The 18,764-nt window shown below is 58.6% G+C and overlaps 1 protein-coding gene across 11 annotated transcripts; it reads left to right on the top strand.

The window, feature by feature from the left end:
• Window positions 1-5,123: 5,123 nt before the first annotated feature.
• On the top strand, window positions 5,124-17,459 carry LOC105481599 (solute carrier family 4 member 11). 11 transcript variants are annotated; one of them, XM_011741289.3, is made up of 20 exons: window positions 5,124-5,371; window positions 7,145-7,189; window positions 9,810-9,983; window positions 10,105-10,157; window positions 10,411-10,642; window positions 10,722-10,803; window positions 11,087-11,210; window positions 13,315-13,533; window positions 13,621-13,714; window positions 13,819-13,944; window positions 14,032-14,145; window positions 14,230-14,362; window positions 14,616-14,689; window positions 15,090-15,342; window positions 15,414-15,520; window positions 15,603-15,771; window positions 15,851-16,024; window positions 16,155-16,350; window positions 16,434-16,603; window positions 17,005-17,459. In XM_011741289.3, the coding sequence occupies exons 2-20, from the start codon at window positions 7,159-7,161 to the stop codon at window positions 17,072-17,074; spliced, it is 2,595 nt and encodes an 864-aa protein (XP_011739591.2). In that variant the 5' UTR covers window positions 5,124-5,371; window positions 7,145-7,158; the 3' UTR covers window positions 17,075-17,459. The 11 variants fall into 11 exon arrangements, with proteins under 11 accessions (XP_011739591.2, XP_070935692.1, XP_011739587.2 ...); XM_071079591.1 differs by lacking the exon at window positions 5,124-5,371 and adding an exon at window positions 5,514-5,608 and having other exon boundaries at window positions 9,852-9,983; XM_011741285.2 differs by lacking the exon at window positions 5,124-5,371 and adding an exon at window positions 5,514-5,608 and having other exon boundaries at window positions 10,108-10,157.
• Window positions 17,460-18,764: the final 1,305 nt, after the last annotated feature.

The raw sequence follows: 18,764 nt of genomic DNA, 5'->3' as shown, positions 1-18,764 counted from the left end.
TCTCGGCCTCCCAAAGTGCTGGGATTACAGGCTTGAGCCACCGCGCCCGGCCTGTTTGTTTGTTTTTGAGATGGAGTTTCACTCTGTCGCCCAGGCTGGAGTGCAATAGTGCGATCTTGGCTCACTGCAAACTCTACCTCCCAGGTTCGAGTGATTCTCCTGCCTCAGCCTCCCGAGTAGCTGGGATTACAGGCACCTGCCATCATGCCCAACTAATTTTTTTATTTTTGTAGAGATGGGGTTTCACCACGTTGGCCAGGTTTCTCTTGAATTCCCAACCTCAGGTGATCTGCCTGCCTCAGCCTCCCAAAGTGTTGGGATTACAGGTGTGAACCACCGTGCCTGGCCTACTTTTTGTTTTTATTGAGCACTTACTATATGCAGAGTTGCACTGGCCAAGGAGAAACACAGTCCTGCTTTCTGGGAGCTCATGGGCTAGCCAGGGAGACAGGACCCAGCAGTACAGTAAGAAGGATGAAGGTGGCCCTGCCAAAGAGTTAAAGGCCATGAAGGTCTGTGGCAGAAGGACAGTAGGAACCTGCTTTATTAGATGGGGTGGCCATGGAAGGCCTCTGAGACCTGAAGAATTAAACGAGCTTCAGTAAGAGTTCATGAATTCCTGGCCTACAGACATCAAGGTCTGGAAGCAGGCAGGGGCTGCAGGCTGGTGGGTGGAACAGCCCCCAGCAACCACTGTGGTTGGAGCAGAGCTCTCCTGGGAGCAAGAGGTGTGATATGAAGTGGGGGACTAGGCAGGGGGCAGGCTGTACAGCAGCCGCCTCTGTAGGCCACAGCAGGGAGTTTGGCATTTTTCTTTTTCTTTTTTCTTTTTTTTTTTTGAGACTGAGTTTCGCTCTTGTTGCCCAGGCTGGAGTACAATGGCACTATCTCGGCTCACTGCAACCTCCGCCTCTCAGGTTCAAGCGATTCTTCTGCCTCAGTGTCCTGAGTAGCTGGGATTATAGACATGCACCACCAAGCTCAGCTAATTTTTTGTATTTTTAGTAAAGATGGGGTTTTACCATGTTGGTCAGACTGGTCTCAAACTCCCAACCTCAGGTGATCCGCCCGCCTCAGCCTCCCAAAGTGCTGGGATTACAGGTGTGAGCCACTGCGCCCAGCTGGCATTTTTCTTTTCTGTGTTGGAGAAGCCACTGGAGGTAAAGAATGGGCCAGTCAGAGACAGATGATAGACCAAGCTGGAGGTGCAAGCGGGCAGATTCCAACTCTGTTTTGAACAAAATTTGCTCATGGATTAGATGTGGATGAGTTGGGCTGACCCCCAGGTCTGGGGCTGCTGGGTGGACAGCAGACTCAGAAGCCCGATTTTCTTTCTTTCTTTTTTTTTTTAAAGTCAGGGTTTCACTCTGTCACCCAGGCTGGAGTAGTGACACGATCTTGGCTCACTGCAACCTCTGCCTCCCGAGCTCAAGCTATCCCCCCGCCTCAGCCTCCCTAGTAGCTGGGACTACAGGCATGCACCACCATGCCTGGCTAATTTTTGTATTTTTAGTAGAGACAGGGTGTCACCATGTTGGCCAGGCTGGTCTCGAACTCCTGACCTCAGGTGATCCACTCGCCTTGGCCTCCCAAAGTGCTGGAATTACAGGTGTGAGCCACTGCGCTGGGCCAGAAGCCCTATTTTCCCTGAATTTCATTTGAATTGTCTATTAGCCATGGGGGGAGGAGGGCTAAAGAGCCTGTGGTGTGTGGGCAGGAGATATGACACTTAACAGTCAGCTGGCCGGGCACAGTGGCTCACACCTGTAATCCCAGCACTTTGGGAGACCAAGGCAGGCAGATCACCTGAGGTCAGGAGTTCAAGACCAGCCTGGCTAACTTGGTGAAACCCTGTGTCTGTTAAAAATATAAAAATTATCTGGGCGTGGTGGTGAGCGCCTGTAATCCCAGCTACTCAGGAGGCTGAGGCAGGAGAACCACTTGAACCCGGGAAGTGGATGTTGCAGTGAGCCGAGATTGTACCACTGCACTCCAGCCTGGGCAGCAGAGCGAGACTCTGTCTCAAAAAAAAAAAAAAAAAGAAAAGAAAAAGAAAAAGGGGATCCCTTGGCAAATGACACTGACACCATAAAAAAATAAATACAATGGAAAGAAGAGGCCTGTGTGATACTAGGTATTGTTGGAGGGAGGGCAAGAAAGCCAAGGTGGGGTGACCTGTGCAGCAGCAGTTTCAGCGGTGTGCTGGGGACAAAAGAGAGGTATGAGTCAGTTGAAGAGACATAGCAGGAGGGGCATGGAGCTCTGGAGAAACTTCCTCTTAAATGTAGCTGAGGGATAAGGCAGCACCCAGAGGGGAAGGGGCTTTAAGGGAATTTTTTTTTTTTTTTTTTTTTTTTGAGACAGAGTCTCGCTTTGTCACCCGGGCTGGAGTGCAGTGGCACAATCTTGGCTCACTGCAACTTCCGCCTGCCGGGTTCAAGTGACTCTCCTGCCTCAGCCTCCCGAGTAGCTGGGACTACAGGTGTGCGCCACCTCGCCCAGCTAATTCTTTTTTTTTTTTTTTTTTTTTTGAGACAGAGTTTTGCTCTGTCGCCCAGGCTGGAGTGCAGTGGCCAGATCTCAGCTCACTGCAAGCTCCGCCTCCCGGGTCCACGCCATTCTCCTGCCTCAGCCTCCCGAGTAGCTGGGACTACAGGCACCCGCCACCTCATCCGGCTAGTTTTTTGTATTTTTTACTAGAGACGGGGTTTCATCATGTTAGCCAGGATGGTCTTGATCTCCTGACCTCGTGATCTGCCTGTCTCGGCCTCCCAAAGTGCTGGGATTACAGGCTTGAGCCACTGTGCCCGGCCTAATTTTTTTGTATTTTTAGCAGAGATGGGGTTTCACCATGTTGGTTTACCAGGATGGTCTCAATCTCCTGACCTTGTGATCCGCCCGCCTCGGCCTCCCAAAGTGCTGGGATTACAGGAGTGAGCCACCGTGCCAGGCCAGGGAATGTTTTGTTTTTAAAATGAGCCCTTTTTTTTTTTTGAGACAGGGTCTCCTTTTGTCACCATGGCTGGAATGCAGTGATGCAGTCTTGGCTCACTGCAGCCTTGACCTCCCTGGCTCAAACAATCCTCCCACCTCTGCCTCCTGAGTGGCTGGGACCACAGGCGTGTGCCACCATGCCTGGCTAAGTTTTTGTAATTTTAGTAGAGACAGGGTTTCACCGTGTTGACTAGGCTGGTCTCAAATTCCTGAGCTTGAGCAATCCTCTCATCTCTGCCTCCCGTAGTGCTGGGATTACAGGTGTGAGCCACCAAGCCCAGCCTAAAAATGAGATGTTATATATTTACTTCAGACCCCAGATTCCACAATCCACAGGCAAGATAAGTGGCATCAGGGGAGGACAGCAGAAAACTGTTAAGTGCACCTTGTGGAACCCAGTGGTTACAGTTTCAAGTCCACGGCCCAGTGAAGTCTGAGACCCCAAGGGAGGGAATGAGAGGGAAAGTAGGTGCCTGCATCTGGGTCCCTCACCTGCCTGCCTATGTTAAGGACCCAGTGAGGCACAGGACAGGAGATCCAGGGCACCTGTATTTGCCTTCAGCATCTGATCTACACAGGACAGGAGGCAAGTGGGAGAACTGAAGGAAACAGCCTCTGAAACAGGGTCAGTCTGGAGGCAGCAGGGGTGTGGGCCTCAGGGGTTCCCTACAGGAGGGCCGAGGGAACAGAAACGCAGGGGAGGAGCACAGGTGTAGCAGAGAAGGGCTCAGTGCCAGTTCCTTTGAGAGACGGTCAGGAGCAGACAGAGTGGGTCCATAGCCGACTAGGGGAGACTTGATTGTGGGCTCCTCTTTCCTCAGTGGGCTGAGGGGTTAGGTCCTTTGAGGAGCACTGAGGAGGCTGTGGGAGGGGAAGCACTCTCCATTCCAGAGGCTTTCCTGGAAGAAGTGGGTTGGAAGAACCAGGTGTTTGGGAGCTACTGGGAGCAGGTGCAGAAGCCAAGGCATTCCCAGATGGGAGAGGCTGGGGTTGGCAAGGTGGCTTTTCAGGGGTCCAGTCTGCATGCCACGTATGCAGCCATGCTCCGGGGGCGACATCCGCCTGTGTCCTTCAGCTCTTCCTCAGCCTCCACCGGCCACACCCGGGAGTCAGTGCCTGGACTGCAGCTCTAGCTAGAGGTCACCTAGGAAAGGTCCCAAGGGATGCACAGGATGACCTGGTGTTTCTCCAGAGTTACCCCTGCTAAAATAGTATGTGGCCAGCCCCAAGTCAGTTGCAGGTCATGGGGTTGGGATCTTCCACAAGGCCTCCTGGAGTGGCGCTGGAGGAGGGTGGTGTATTCGGGCCGTCTCGGAGCCCCAGGCCATCCGTCGCCCAGAGGAGCACTCCAGTGCCTCCCTCCTAATGCGTTCTTATCTTGCCGGGAGGGGAACTGGGCCGGCCTTACTAACCCAATCTATGCATGAGGCTTCCCCAACGCCCCAGGAGCCCTTCCTTCGCAGAGGTGGGCTTGCCCCAGCCTGACCCAATTCCTCTGCCATGGCTGGGGCACAGTGGCCGAGGACTCCGTCCCAGAGCTGCTGAGCCGGAAAGCGCTGGCGGCCGGAGGGATCGGGAGGTTGGTTAGCGCTTTACGGAGCCGCGTGTTCCGTTTCCGAGGGCTGTGGAGCTTTCTACTGGGAGCCACCGTGGATCAGGCCAGGGGTTCATCAGCTGCATTTGCTAAACCGCATCGCAGCGCGCGCAGCCACACGCGAACACGCCCTATTCGCAGGAGACTAAGCATCCAAATAGGCGCGTCCCCGGCCGGGGTGCAGCCGGTCCAGGAAAGGAGACAGGGCGCAGGGGCCATTTTGGGAAGGAAAGAGGCGGCGAACCATGACCTTCACCTAATAGAAGGCCGGAGGACGCGAAGAGGCCGGTAGAGAAGCTGACGAGGCTCGCAGCGAGCAAACCCAAAGCAGCCGAGCTCGGAGAGCGCCGTCTCAGCGGGCCAGGGCGTAGCGGGGATTGCACGGAGGTCCGTCTAGTCAGTCGGGGCGCGCTTCCTGGAGGAGGAGGAGGAGGAGGACTTGCCGCCGGAGCTACGGGGATAAATGCAGGAGGCGGGGCAGCCAGCGGGCGTGGCCCTGCGGAGGTCCCCGGTCGAAAGGAGGAGACAGGGGCCGGCCGCGTACTTAAAGCGGACGCGGGGAAAGCCCTCCCGGGGTCTGCCTCAGTCGCACAGCTTGGTGGGCTCGTGGGCTAGTCGAGCGTCTTCCCAGAAGCTCCCAGCCCTGTCCAGCCCGTAACCCCGCGACGCTGGGTTCGCTGGGTCCGGTGCGCACAGGCTCGAAGGAACCGGGTCTACTCGGTTTGGCCCAGCAGCTGCGGGCGGCGGGGAGCAGCCCGGCCCGGCTGGACCAGCCTCCCGCGGGTGAGGGCGCGGGCGGGCGGCCGGGTCCTAGCCCTCGGCAGCTCTGCCTCCCGCGCCCGGGCGTGGCGTCTGAGCGGCATTAGGACCCAGGCGCGGCGCGGGGGTGTGTCGCCGGCTCCCGCTGCTGGCCTGCCCGAGTCGCCAAGTTTGGGGTCCAGAAACGCCGGAGCGCGGCGTGAGTGCGCGAGTGTGCCATGGCCGCGGCCACTAGGCGCGTGTTCCATCTCCAGCCGTGCGGTGGGTGCCTGAACCCGGGGGCGCGGCAGAAAGGCCGCCCAGGTCTCCGCCACCGAGGCCGGCCAGGCGGGGACGCGGAGCCGTCGGGGACCCCGGGGAGAACGCGGATGCCGTCGGCCTGCGCGGGCCGGGGCCGGTGGGCCAGAGGGCTGCGGAGTTCCCAGCCGCGGGGAGGAGGGCACCGGTGCGGGAGGCCCGGGCGCGGCTTCGCGGCCACTGCGCTCTTGGTTTCATTAGAGCTCTGCTGTCGCCGTCTTGAATTTCTTACCCAGTTGAGCAGATGATGCAGCGGGTCGAGGGCGGGGAGCTCGAAAGTGGGCAGGGCGGAGCTGTGGGGCTCCCAGTGCCCCGAGCGCCGAGCTTTTGGGAGCCCGGCGGGCCGCCACCTCGGACGGTCTCATTTTACCTTCCGCCCGGGCATCTTCCCGCCCGGCGCCGCGGTGGGGGCCGCCCGGTCTTGAGAGTCCCGGGACCCCTGACCGTGCCCTACGCTGCCGCAGCAGTTTCTCCCTTGCTCTGACACCAGAGGGCCAGCCCTGGCTCCCGGCCAGGACCCAGGTTGTACTACCCTTTACCTGCACGTGGGCCGCCGGGACGGAAACGGAGTGTGCACCAGCCCAACCCTCCCAGACCCTCGTCGCCCACGGCCGCTGTCCCTCCCGCGGCCTGGGACGCGCCCCAGCGCCCCCGCCCCCCACTTCAGGATGCAGCACCGGCTCCCGCCCCACGCCTACATTCACATCCTGCGCCCCGACCCCCCAGGTCTCTGAGTCTGGAGGCGCTTTCCTCTCGTGCACGCGGCCCCCCCCTGTCGCTTCCTTCCTCCGACCGCGAGGCAGAAACAGCCGGGACCATCCGGGGCCCGGCCCAGGGAGGGCGCAGCCTCCCCCGACCCCAGTGTCCCTCAGACTCTCCTCCCACCCCTAATTGTTCTCCCTTTTGGACCAACTGCTCTGCCTTCCAGGCTGTCGGGACGCGGTCCCAGGGCTGGAGACCGTTGCCTGTCGGCCCCCGTGTGACCTAGGGCGCGTGACGGGGGTCGGGGGAACTGCGCCTGCAATGGGCGTTTATGGCCGTCAGGACCGGTCTGAGAGTGAGAGGAGGGATGTGCAGAGAGATCCCCTGCCTTGGCAGCGGAGGAGAGAGAGGGAGAGGAGCGCTCAGGCCCTGTCCCTTCCTCCCGCTGCAGCAGGGCAGGGTTTTGTCAGGAAAGCCTGGATTAGCGAACATGGTACTGGTACCAACTCGGTGGAAAGACATCCCTAGAACGTCTCTCCTCGCCTCTGACCCGCCTGGGCAGCCCCTAGCAGATGGGCTAAGGAATTGAATTTCTGAGATTAAGGCTGGCTTCCCCTGCTCCCCATGAGGCTCCCTCCCGAGCACTGTCCCCTGCTTCCCTTTCTCCCTAGGGTGGCCTGGGTTGCATCCCTGGGAAGAGTGAAGGAATCAGCCAGGTTGGGGGGCGGGGAGACAGGTGTACACAGGAGGTCCAGGGCTTGGTCCATGGGGCTGGTGACCTTTTGGCTTCCCTTGCAGAAAACTCTCCCAGCATGTCGCAGAATGGATACTTCGAGGATTCAAGTGAGTACCTCTCGGGGAGCATGCGTGTGCAGAGGGAGCTTGTCGGGCAAAAGCCTCCAGGGCGTGTAGCCTACCCACCAGAGTCCTGTGGCTTTGGTCGCCTGTCTGGGCCACTCTAGTGCTGGAATGCTTTTGGCTTCCACTCTCCAGGAAGCTAGACACGGATCCCCCGTGGACCTGAGAGGGCAGGCTGCCCCTTCTCCTGGGCTACTTGGACCAGGTGGACCCTCTGGGGTTCTTTCCCAAGGTTTTCTGTGACAATGGCCTGTTATCTGACTAGCCTTGGGCCAGGAATTCTGTATGCCCCTATCCCTCTGTCCTCACCCAGCCCTGGAGAGAATGGCTGTTGTTGTCTCTTTAAAGAAATATAAGGCCTCTGTGCTGCACAGTCCCTCGGGCACCTTCCTGTTGTCCCTGCTTGTACCAGTCCAGCTGTCTTCCTCCCCATGTCTCTGGGCTGGCTTCAGGCTGTGTCCTGTGCCCAGCCCCATGAGTGGCCTGACCATTCGAGGGGTGTTTGTAGAGCAGTGCGTAGACACAGGGCTGATGTGCCCTTACCCAGCGCCCCCAGGACGTGGGGGCTCTGTGTGCTAGGCTGCTGGTGGGCAGGTTACATATGGGGCTGGGACTAGGACTTGGCATTGCAGGAGCCCTCCAGGGACCTGGTAGTGTCAGCTGGGCATTTCCTTAATCTAGGGGACCTGAGCACTAAGCCTAAGGTAGAGCTCAGGGCATCAGGGAAAGAATGGGGGAAGAATGGGGCTGTGTGAAGGGCAGTGGAGGGGACTAGTGGGTGCTGGTTGAGGGGCAGAGGACCAGTTCGGGCCAGGGGAACCAGACAGTTTAAACAAGGCAAGCCTAACACGGGGAGGAAGGAGTTTGTCATGAGCTCCAGAACCAAAGCAGCGAGGATGTCTTTCTTCTTTTCTTTTCTTTCTTTTTTTTTTTTTTTGAGACGGAGTCTCGCTCTGTCACCCAGGCTGGAGTGCAGTGGCACAGTCTCAGCTCACTGCAAGCTCCGTCTCCTGGGCTCACGCCATTCTCCTGCCTCAGCCTCCTGAGTAGCTGGGACTACAGGCGCCCGCCACTATGCCCAGCTAATTTTTCTTTTTGCATTTTTAGTAGAGACGGGGTTTCACCGTGTTAGCCAGGATGGTCTCGATCTCCTGACCTCGTGATTCACCTGCCTTGGCCTCCCAAACGCAAGGGTGTCTTTTGACCTAATAGTTCTTCTCTGGGCTCTGGAGGTAGTGCAGGCCTGGGCCTAGGGTCACCAGTCCTTGGGGACTTTGATGCAGGAGGTACTGGGGCTTCTTGCCCAGAAGGGGCCCAAGCTAAACTCAGGACACTGGGGGAACAGGGCCTGGGATGTGCCAAGGAAACTGGTGGCGGGAGTGGAAATGAGTCAGGGTGAGTCACTCCCTGGCAGGTGCAGGCGTGCTGCTGACCCATCTCTGTTTCTGCACAGGTGTCTGTCAGGCATCAGTGGGGTCTGAACTACAAGGGCCCCTTTCCTGGAAGTACCTACAAGTGAGGAACCTTAGGGGACCCACAAGACAGGAAGGGCTGCCAGTGGCTAGGAGTGAGGCAGGGACCTAGGAGGACTTCCTGGAGGAGGAGGTTCCAAGTGAGTCTTGAAAAAGGCCCTCCAGGGAGGGAAGCCCTCAGCTTGGAGGACAGGACCTGGCATGCCTAGGGTGCTGACCAACTGGCCTGAGGAGCCAGTGGTCAGGGCAGGGGGAGCAGAGCTGGCTCAGGCTGTGATCTGTAGGCTGCAGGGAACCCCCGCAGGGCTCAGGGCAGAGGAATATTTGCATGTTACCAGGAAATCTTCCTGTAGGCAGGGGGGTGCGCTGCGGGCCAGCTGCAGGAGTTGAGGACCAAGGGGAGCAGGCTGTCAACTCTGGGGTCCCACATCCCACAGGTGCCATAACACATCCTCACTCTCCATGTGCCCTTACCCAGGGCCCCCAGGACATGAAGGAGGGGCACGATGGGGGCAGGGCTGACATGAGGCCCCGGGGTCCTCTCCTCTGTCAGTCCTTGGCTCTGTTTCCCTGGCTTTCCTGCTTCCTAGACCTTGTCTGATACGTGTACTGGGTCTCTTAGCCTCGATGCTTCTCCCCACCTGCCCTCCTGTGGAGAGGGACCTCTAAGACCCTGTGCCCACAAGGCAGTGTGTGCGTGTGTGTGTGTGTGTGTGTGTGAGAGAGAGAGAGAGTGCCACGTGGATACGGCAGCTTCTCTGTCTTTCCTGTGTCCCCTACTTTGGGAGGGCAGGGGCTAGACAGTCTCACCTGCATTATTGCACTCCGTGCCTGCCCCAGCGTGTCTGGAGTGGACATGTTTTTCTCACACTGAAGGGTCAAAGCCGCGCAGGGTCCTGGTCCCAGCGGCTGGGGAATGCTGGAGAGTCCCTGTGTGGCAGCTGCCATGTCCTGTGTAGGCTGGAGCAGGACTAGAAGCTGCCTTCCTGGCCCGTGGGATGGCCTCTCCCTTCACAGCCCGAGAGTGGGACAGTCCAGAGGTCCTTGCTCCCTGAGCTTGGAGCCCCTCCTTCCTGTGTGCGGCACTTTAACAGCCAGGCCCTCTTGCTCTTGGGGGTCTCTCTTGGGAGCAGCTGGGTCTCTACGCTACTACAAGTGTGACACGTGTGGCACAGATGACACCTTCGAAGCCCGAGAGGAGATCCTGGGGGATGAGGCCTTCGACACTGCGAACTCCTCCATTGTGTCTGGCGAGAGCATCCGTTTTTTTGTCAATGTCAACCTCAAGATGCAGGCCGCCAACACTGGTACGGGGGCTGCAGCAGGGGCAGGCTGGGGGAGGGCACGAGACTGGGCAGGTGTGACTTGCCTGACTAAGAAAGACCTGAGGAAAGGGTGGCACCCTGAGCCCTCCCCACTTTTCTCCAGCAGAGAATGAAGCGACTTCCGGTGGCTGTGTGCTCCTGCACACCTCCCGAAAGGTGAGCAGCCCGTCCTGCAGGTGGTCCTGGGGCCTCTACCTAGGGGCTGAGGTGGTGGCTTCCCTGAGAGTCCTCCTGCTGCTCACCTCTTCCCACGCCTCCAGGAGCAGCTCAACAGGGAGCTCACACCAGCCCAGGGCTGAGGGCTGAGGGCTGAGGGCTGGGCTGCTGCAGCTGGCTGGTTGGGAGAGACCAAGCAGTGACAGCATCTCATACATGGGCCTGTGTGGTTCTGTCCCTGGGGTCCCCTTAGTACCTGAAGTTAAAGAACTTCAAGGAAGAGATCCGTGCGCACCGCGACCTAGATGGCTTCCTGGCACAGGCCAGCATCGTCCTGAACGAGACGGCCACCTCCCTGGATAATGTGCTGCGGTCCATGCTTCACCGCTTTGCCCAGGACCCTGACAACACCGAGCCAGACTGCAACCTAGACCTGCTTATGGCCATGCTCTTCACCGATGCCGGCGCACCCATGCAGGGTAAAGGTGAGGCCGGTCTCCCAGCCCGGGCGGGGACGTCGGTGGGGGCTGCTGACCCACCGCCCTCCACCTACTCTTTCCGCAGTCCACCTGCTGTCAGATACCATCCAAGGGGTCACCGCCACAGTGACAGGGGTGCGCTACCAGCAGTCGTGGCTCTGTATCATGTGAGTTGCCGGGCCACTTGGCCCCCACTTCTTGTCACAGTGGAACTGGGCATCCCATGTCCCCTGTGCCCTGCAGAGGCTGGCCCACCTGTGAGTCCTGGGGCTCTGGTGGCCCAACCAACTCGGGAGAAGAGGGCTGAAGCACTGCCAAGAACCATCCCATTTGCTCTTCTTTGCCCTCCCTAGCAGAGGTTACCAGGGGTCAACGTTGAGGGGGTTCTGGGTGGGGGAGCCCCAGCTCCCCAGGATGCAACTGTGCACTGTGTCCTCCCCCCCCCGCCAGCTGCACCCTGAAGGCCCTACAGAAGCGGCATGTGTGCATCAGCCGCCTGGTTCGCCCACAGAACTGGGGGGAGAATTCCTGTGAGGTTCGGTTCGTCATCCTGGTGCTGGCCCCACCCAAGATGGTGAGTGGGTAGTGCCACGTCCTGGGGAAGAAGGAGGGCCCCAGGTTACCCGCCCTCTCCTTGGGGGCCCCTCCCACATGTCCTGACCTCTGAAGGCCTGGTCCTCTCCCCTCCCCTTCACCTCGGCCCTGTGGGTGTGTCAGAAACATCTTGCTAGGCCTAGCAAGTCCTCATTTCCCCAGGGGTTGGTGATAAGTTTCTATTTCCTTGACTGAAAGGAAATGCTTTTGACCATTATCCTTATGCCAACATGGGGCCTTCCTTTGGCCTGCCCGCCCCTTCAGCCCTTCTTTGACTTGGCTGACTTTGTGATTTGCTGGCTGAGGGCCCTACTCCTTCCTGGGCCACACACCCCCTGGCTGGGACACTGTGATTTTTGTGGGAGCCGGAACTGATACAATTTCGGGAGTCTTTTAAGGAAAAGGATTTAACAAATCTCAACAGATGATTGCCAGGACCCCTCCCAAGGCCTTGGCAGGGTCTTCAGCTTCAACTTCCCTTAGCTTCTCGTGCTTCTGCCCCAGCCTTCTGTGTGAAAATGGGGTGCTCAGGGATCTCAGACATGGCGGGAACCTCCCCAGATGCTGCTATGCTGGTGTGAGAGGAAGGGCAGCCCCTGGGTTGGAGGGAGTGGCCCCCAGCAGGGTGCCCTGACAGAAGGAGCAATAGCTCAGAGCTGAGTTAAAGCCTGGTGCCTAGAGGCAGATCCCCCAGCCCCTGACACTGGGCTCCTCCTCAGCAGCATGGACCTGTTCTTTGGGGGTTTTGTGTTTGTTTATTTGTTTTTATATTTATTTATTTATTTATTTTTGAGTCGGAGTCTCACTCTGTCGCCCAGGCTGGAGTGCAGTGGCGCAATCTCGGCTCACTGCAAGCTCTGCCCCCCGGGTTCAAACCATTCTCCTGCCTCAGCCTCCCGAGTAGCTGGAATTTTTTGAGACAGTCTCGCTCTGTCGCCCAGGCTGGAGTGCGGAGGCGTGATCTCAGCTCACTGAAACCTCCGCCTCCCAGGTTCAAGTGATTCTCCCACCTCAGCCTCCCAAGTAGCTGGGACTACAGGCCCCCCCCACCACCAAAAAACTGCAGCCAGCTAATTATTTTGTATTTTTAGTAGAGGCGGGGTTTCACCATGTTGGCCAGGCTGGTCTTGAACTCCTGACCTCAAGTGATCTGCCCACCTCAGCCTCCCAAAAGTGTTGGTATTACAGGCATGAGCCACCATGCCCTGCCAAGCATGGCCCTCTTCTAAAGCAAACATGTACAGTGCCCCAGGACTATAGTTTGAGCAACAGATGGGCAGACACTGCCCCTAGGTGAGCAGGTTGCCGTGATGAGGGCCGTACACTGAGTTCATGAGTTCATGGTTCATGGACAGGCTTCACCTTGGCCAGGCGAGAGACAGAGTGCCTGATGGGCTTGGATCCTCTCTGAAAGTCAAACCCGCAGACAGTGCAAATACCACTGGGGAAACGTAGCTGGGTAAACATTTTTCTCCATTGTGGTTTCATTATCTGTGATTACACAGACTTTTGTTACTTAGGACAAAAGTAATATCTTGAGTTTATAAGAAATCAGGAGTTTATAAGAAAAATACAGATCGATGATAGTTGTGGTGTTCTGCCGACCTGGTTGAAATCATGTCAGAGTACACTAATGCCTGAACTTTGTAGAATAAAACCTGCTACCAGCATCTGGGCACAGTGGCTCGTGCCTATAATCCCAGCACTTTGGGAGGCCTAGACAGATGGATTGCTTGAGGCCAGGAGTTTGAGACCAGCCTGGTCAACATAGTGAGACCTCGTCTCTACAAAAAGTTAAAATTTAAAAATTGCCTGGCATGGTGGTGTGTGCCTGTGGTCCCAGCTACTCAGGAGACTGATGTGGGAGAATCGCTTGAGCCCAGGAGGTGGAGGCTACAATAAGCCGTGAGTGCGCCACTGCACTCAGCCTGGGTGACAGTGAGACCCTGTCTCAAAAAAACACAAAAAACAGACAGGAAACCTGCTGCCAGTTGATGGGGAGAGCATCTCCAGCTGCTGGGCCTGGGCAGGGCCTCCTCTGTTCCACAGGGGTGGTGGATGTGACTCCCGTCCTCCACCCCTAGAAAAGCACTAAGACTGCCATGGAGGTGGCGCGCACATTTGCCACCATGTTCTCGGATATCGCCTTCCGCCAGAAGCTCCTGGAGACCCGCACAGAGGAGGAATTCAAGGAGGCCTTGGTGCATCAGAGACAGCTGCTCACCATGGTGAGCCACGGTCCAGTGGCGCTGAGAATGAAGGAACACAGCACAGTCTCCTTCCCTGCCCACAGACACCCAGAGGTACAGGGTGGAGGCCAGTATGGATCGGCAGGGTTGGCGGGGGCTTGGGCCGGACAGGGCTAACAGGCGCTCTGTCCTCTCCTCCAGCCCCCAAAGTGCAAGGACTTTGTCCCTTTCGGGAAGGGCATCCGGGAGGACATCGCACGCAGGTTCCCCTTGTACCCCTTGGATTTCACTGATGGTACGTCAGCAGAGCCATCTGGGCCTCTGCTTTCCAGGCCTCGGGCCCACACGTGTGCCTGTCCTGATCCCCAGCAAACCCTGTCTCCCGTCCCCCATTCCTAGGCATTATTGGGAAAAACAAGGCTGTGGGCAAATACATCACCACCACCCTGTTCCTCTACTTCGCCTGCCTCCTGCCCACCATCGCTTTCGGGTCCCTCAATGACGAGAACACAGACGGGGCCATTGGTGAGGGGCTGGCGGTAGGTGGTGGGTGGGGGTATGCTGGGCAGGGCCCTGGGCTGCAGCGCCTGCCTGACCTCCCCACCCCTACAGATGTGCAGAAGACCATAGCCGGGCAGAGCATCGGGGGCCTGCTCTACGCGCTCTTCTCCGGGCAGCCACTGGTGATTCTGCTGACCACCGCGCCCCTGGCGCTCTACATCCAGGGTGCAGTGGGGGCTGAGGCGGGAGATGGTGCCTGAGACCCCTGGTTCCTGCTAGGCCCTGACCCGCCCTGCCCCCTGCCCGCAGTGATTCGTGTCATCTGTGATGATTATGACCTGGACTTCAGCTCCTTCTACGCGTGGACAGGCCTGTGGAATAGTTTCTTCCTCACACTTTATGCCTTTTTCAACCTCAGCCTGGTCATGAGTCTCTTCAAGAGGTGACTGGCCCTTCTGTGAGCTTCTGGGACCCTTAAAGCTTGGGATCTGGCTCAGCCCCCTGGAACCCCAGGGTGATGGGGTGCCCCCACCATATCACTGCCCCAAGGGGCAGGGGTGGACTCAGGCAAGGCTTAGGGCCCTGGTCTTCTTCCTGGCAGAAGGAGGCAGGGGACTGTGCAGGGGCTCAGGGAGGCCTCCCCTACCTGCCCCCTGATGACATCCACTCTGATGAGGCTCATCACCTCCTGGCAGGTCGACGGAGGAGATCATTGCTCTCTTCATTTCCATCACATTTGTGCTGGATGCTGTCAAGGGCATGGTTAAAAGTGAGTGTGTCTGGGAGCCACCTGCTGCACAGGGCGCTCAGGCAAGATGGGAGGTTCTGCACTGCCCCTGGCTGGGGGCAGATAGGACCGGCTCAAGCTGAGTGTGTGCCCGTGGTCAAGGGTGCAGTGCTCTGGGAGCCCTGGGCTGGTAGAAGGCAGAGGCTTTCACGCTGGAGGGTGATGGGGCCACCGCAGGTGGGATCAGCAGTGGGGGCAGAGGCACTGGGCCGACTGTGATGAGGTGTCAGAGATGGGACAGGGACAGTAGGCAGGAGTGTGGGTGCATGGGCATGTCGGCAGGGTCCCCTCATCTTCCCCCTGAAGCCCTTTCTCCCTGAGATCCCCTCCCTCCAGGGCCACATGTTGGAGAGGGCTAAGGCCTGTGGGTCTGTGTCCACAGTCTTCTGGAAGTACTACTATGGGCATCACTTGGACGACTACCAGACAAAAAGGACTTCATCCCTGGTCAGCCTGTCAGGCCTCGGTGCCAGCCTCAACGCCAGCCTCCACACTGCCCTCAACGCCAGCTTCCGGACCAGCCCCACGGAGCTGCCCTTGGCCACGCACTCAGGCCAGGCGACCGCTGTGCTCAGCCTCCTCATCATGCTGGGCACACTCTGGCTGGGCTACACCCTCTACCAATTCAAGAAGAGGTGAGGGGCTGCGTGGGGAGGGGAGGGGCCCCATGGGCCAAAGGCTGTGCTCATGCACCTGCTGTCCCCAGCCCCTACCTGCACCCCTGCGTGCGTGAGATCCTGTCCGACTGCGCTCTGCCCATCGCGGTGCTCGCCTTCTCCCTCATCAGCTCCCACGGCTTCCGGGAAATCGAGAGTGAGTTGGGGCCGGGCGGCGGGTGGCATGGGGTAGCTCCCCAGGCGCTGCAGGCATAGCAGTAGCCTGTCGCCTGCTGCAGTGAGCAAGTTCCGCTACAACCCCAGCGACAGCCCATTTGCGATGGCGCAGATCCAGTCGCTGTCCCTGAGGGCCATCAGCAGCGCCATGGGCCTCGGCTTCCTGCTGTCCATGCTCTTCTTCATCGAGCAGAACTTGGTGGCCGCCTTGGTGAACGCACCGGAGAACAGGTGTGGAGGGTGGGCAAGGGTGGGGTGGGTGGGGCCCCCCTCCTGTGGGGCTCTGTCCACGAGTGCCCGTCTGCTGCAGGCTGGTGAAGGGCACTGCCTACCACTGGGACCTCCTGCTCCTCGCCATCATCAACACGGGGCTGTCTCTGTTTGGGCTGCCCTGGATCCATGCCGCCTACCCCCACTCCCCACTGCATGTGCGAGCCCTGGCCTTAGTGGAGGAGCGTGTGGAGAACGGGCACATCTATGACACGTGAGTGTGAGGCAGACAAGAACCATGGACCCTGAGGAGTGGGGAGCCTCTGACCACATGGGACATAGGGAAGGATGAGGCCCTGTGGACAGGGGCGCAGAGGTGACGCTGGTGGCTCGGGGCGCTGCAGGATTGTGAACGTGAAGGAGACGCGGCTGACCTCGCTGGGCGCCAGCGTCCTGGTGGGCCTGTCCCTGCTGCTGCTGCCGGTCCCGCTTCAGTGGATCCCCAAGCCCGTGCTCTATGGCCTCTTCCTCTATATCGCTCTCACCTCTCTCGATGGCAATCAGCTTGTCCAGCGCGTGGCCCTGCTGCTCAAGGAGCAGGTGAGCGCTTGGCCCTGTGAGGGAGCAGTGTGGGTGGGGACACAGCCCCATGCCTGCCCACACCCGGTCCCTGCTGCCCACAGACTACATACCCCCCGACACACTACATCCGGAGGGTGCCCCAGAGGAAGATCCACTACTTCACAGGCCTGCAGGTGCTGCAGCTGCTGCTGCTGTGCGCCTTCGGCATGAGCTCCCTGCCTTACATGAAGATGATCTTTCCACTCATCATGATCGCCATGATCCCCATCCGGTACAGGCGGGTGGGCGGTGGACAGGAGGGGCCCAGTCTAGGTGCGGAGAATGGGCGGACTGGGGCAGGGGCTGGAAGGAGAGGTCCCACCTAGAGGCAGAGAATGGGTGGGTTGGGCTGGGTGCCCGGGAGGAGGGGTCCTGCCTAGGGGTGGAGAGTAGGTGGGCTGGGGTGGCCGGTGGGCAGGAGGCGCCCAGCCTAGAGGTAGAGAGGGCGGGTTGGGGTGGGTAGTGGGTAGGAGTGGCTCCAGTCTAGGAGTGGAGAGTGGGCGGGCTGGAATAGGCAGGCGGGGAAGAGAGGCCTAGAGCCTCGCCCTGTGGGTGGGCTGGGGTGGGCTGGGATGGGTGCCCACTGCCTTCTCTCTGATCCAGGCTCATCCTCCTGTCCCTCCCTCCCCGCAGCTATATCCTCCTGCCCCGAATCATTGAAGCCAAGTACTTGGATGTCATGGATGCTGAGCACAGGCCTTGACTGGCAGGCCCTAGCCACGCCCCATTCGCTAGCTTCCCATGTCCTCCCAGGCTGGCTCTGGGGCTGTGAGGGGAGGTGTAGGTGTGTGGGTGACTGCTCTGTGCTGCACCTTCTCATGGCTGACTCAGGCCTGGGGCATCTGGGCATTGTAGGGGTGCAGTGGTATGTGCCCACCCCTCCCATTATCCTTTAGCTTTGTGCCAAGAGCATTGCTCAGGGCAACTTCTGCCCAGGGTGGGTGGGACTGAGCAGGATGGATTTTCTTTTGATAAAAGAGTCGATGCCTGAAAGAGAAACCATTTCCTTGATTGTGTAAGGAACTTGCCGTACGCACATTAGAGAATAAAGCTCCTGTTTCTAGGCTCCTATGTGCTACCTCTGTCTCTGCTACTGCCACCCCACCCACACTGTGGGGAGGGGAAGCCCTCCCTGGGGAAGTGGAATGCAAGGGACCGAGTCTATGGAATGCCTCCTGTGGGCTGTCACCTCCAATGTCACACAGTGGGTACTGGCCCAACAGTGAAACATGGAAGATCCAGGAGGCCTTTGCATGGCCATTTTTCCAGGACCTGCAGGGAAAGCGTTCTGGGAATAGCATATGCGAGGGTCCAGAGGAGCGAGGGCTTGGAGCCACTGAGGCGCTGTGGCTGGTGGAGAGCAGTGGGGCGGGAGGGACCATCAGGGTGACAGCAAAGGGCCCTGTGACTCTCAGATGAAAACTGCCTGCCGGGAGGCCGAGGCCCCGTGTGGAGCACTTATGAACCATCCCATGTGTTGTGCGGATCCTGGATTTTATAGGGTGGGGGCAGCACTGGCGTGGATGGAGGGAGGTGGGAGGACTGCCGATGGCAGGACACGGGGCGGGAGTGGTTTGATGGAGGGAGAAGGTGCAGTGTTTCTGGCTTGGTCATTTGTTGTTGGTCAGGGTCTCACAGTGGCAGCCGACAACAGGGAATATTGGCTCAGGGGAGCGCCCTGTGCGTGGCAACAGTGGTCAGCAGGAACACCTGGGGCTCACATCGCCTCCTGGACTAGCTTGACAAATGCCCCATGGACTAAGCAGACAGAAGAGATTGGCTCCGTCTAAAACTGAAAATATATCTGAAATATGCAAATATCTGAAATATGCAAAGAATTCCTGCAAACCAACAAACGACAGCAGCCCCAACAGAAGAGGCAGAGGCCGTGAACAGGGGAAGGAGGCCCAACTGTAACAGGAGTAGTGAGAGGTGCTCAGACCGCTTGGTAATTAGAGAACCGCAAGCTCACATGAGATGCCACCTTACACTGGGTAGCCTGGTGCTGAGTGGGAGATCAGGAGCCCCCAGGGCCCGGAGAACTAATCCAGGTGAGTATGAGCGTACTTGCATGCTCGCATGCTCTCCACCCTGCTGTTTGGGGACGGGTAGCAAGTGTGGAAAAACCAACTCAAACCATTTTCCTCTACTCTCACTGTGCACAACAGTCAACACAGAAGATTTCTGTGACCAAGTAAGGAATTTCTCATAGGACAGCTGCTGGGTGCCCACCAATTCAATTCAATTCAACCCAACTGCTACCTGCCAGGAGATAGCTTCAGAAACCCCAAGTTGAGGGTTCAGTCCCACAAGACCACCACTTCCTTCCCACCAGTCTGAGGTCTGGGCCTGCAGAACTTCTGACACTCTGTCTTCAACTTGGGGTTCCCACG

This window comes from Macaca nemestrina, chromosome 15 (assembly GCF_043159975.1).
Source record: "Macaca nemestrina isolate mMacNem1 chromosome 15, mMacNem.hap1, whole genome shotgun sequence".
Lineage (NCBI taxonomy): Eukaryota > Metazoa > Chordata > Mammalia > Primates > Cercopithecidae > Macaca > Macaca nemestrina.
Note: the sequence above shows the minus strand (reverse complement) of the source record. Positions and strands in the feature narration are given on the sequence as shown.

Bases quoted from the DNA above. Each gene is read 5' to 3' on its own strand.
- LOC105481599 (XM_024792761.2), top strand. From the start codon at position 6,668: ATGGGCGTTTATGGCCGTCAGGACCGGTCTGAGAGTGAGAGGAGGGAT. The intron at 11,211-13,314 runs GTGAGTGGGTAG...CTCCACCCCTAG, and splicing joins TGCTGGCCCCACCCAAGATG to AAAAGCACTAAGACTGCCAT. The intron at 16,604-17,004 runs GTACAGGCGGGT...CCCTCCCCGCAG, and splicing joins ATCGCCATGATCCCCATCCG to CTATATCCTCCTGCCCCGAA.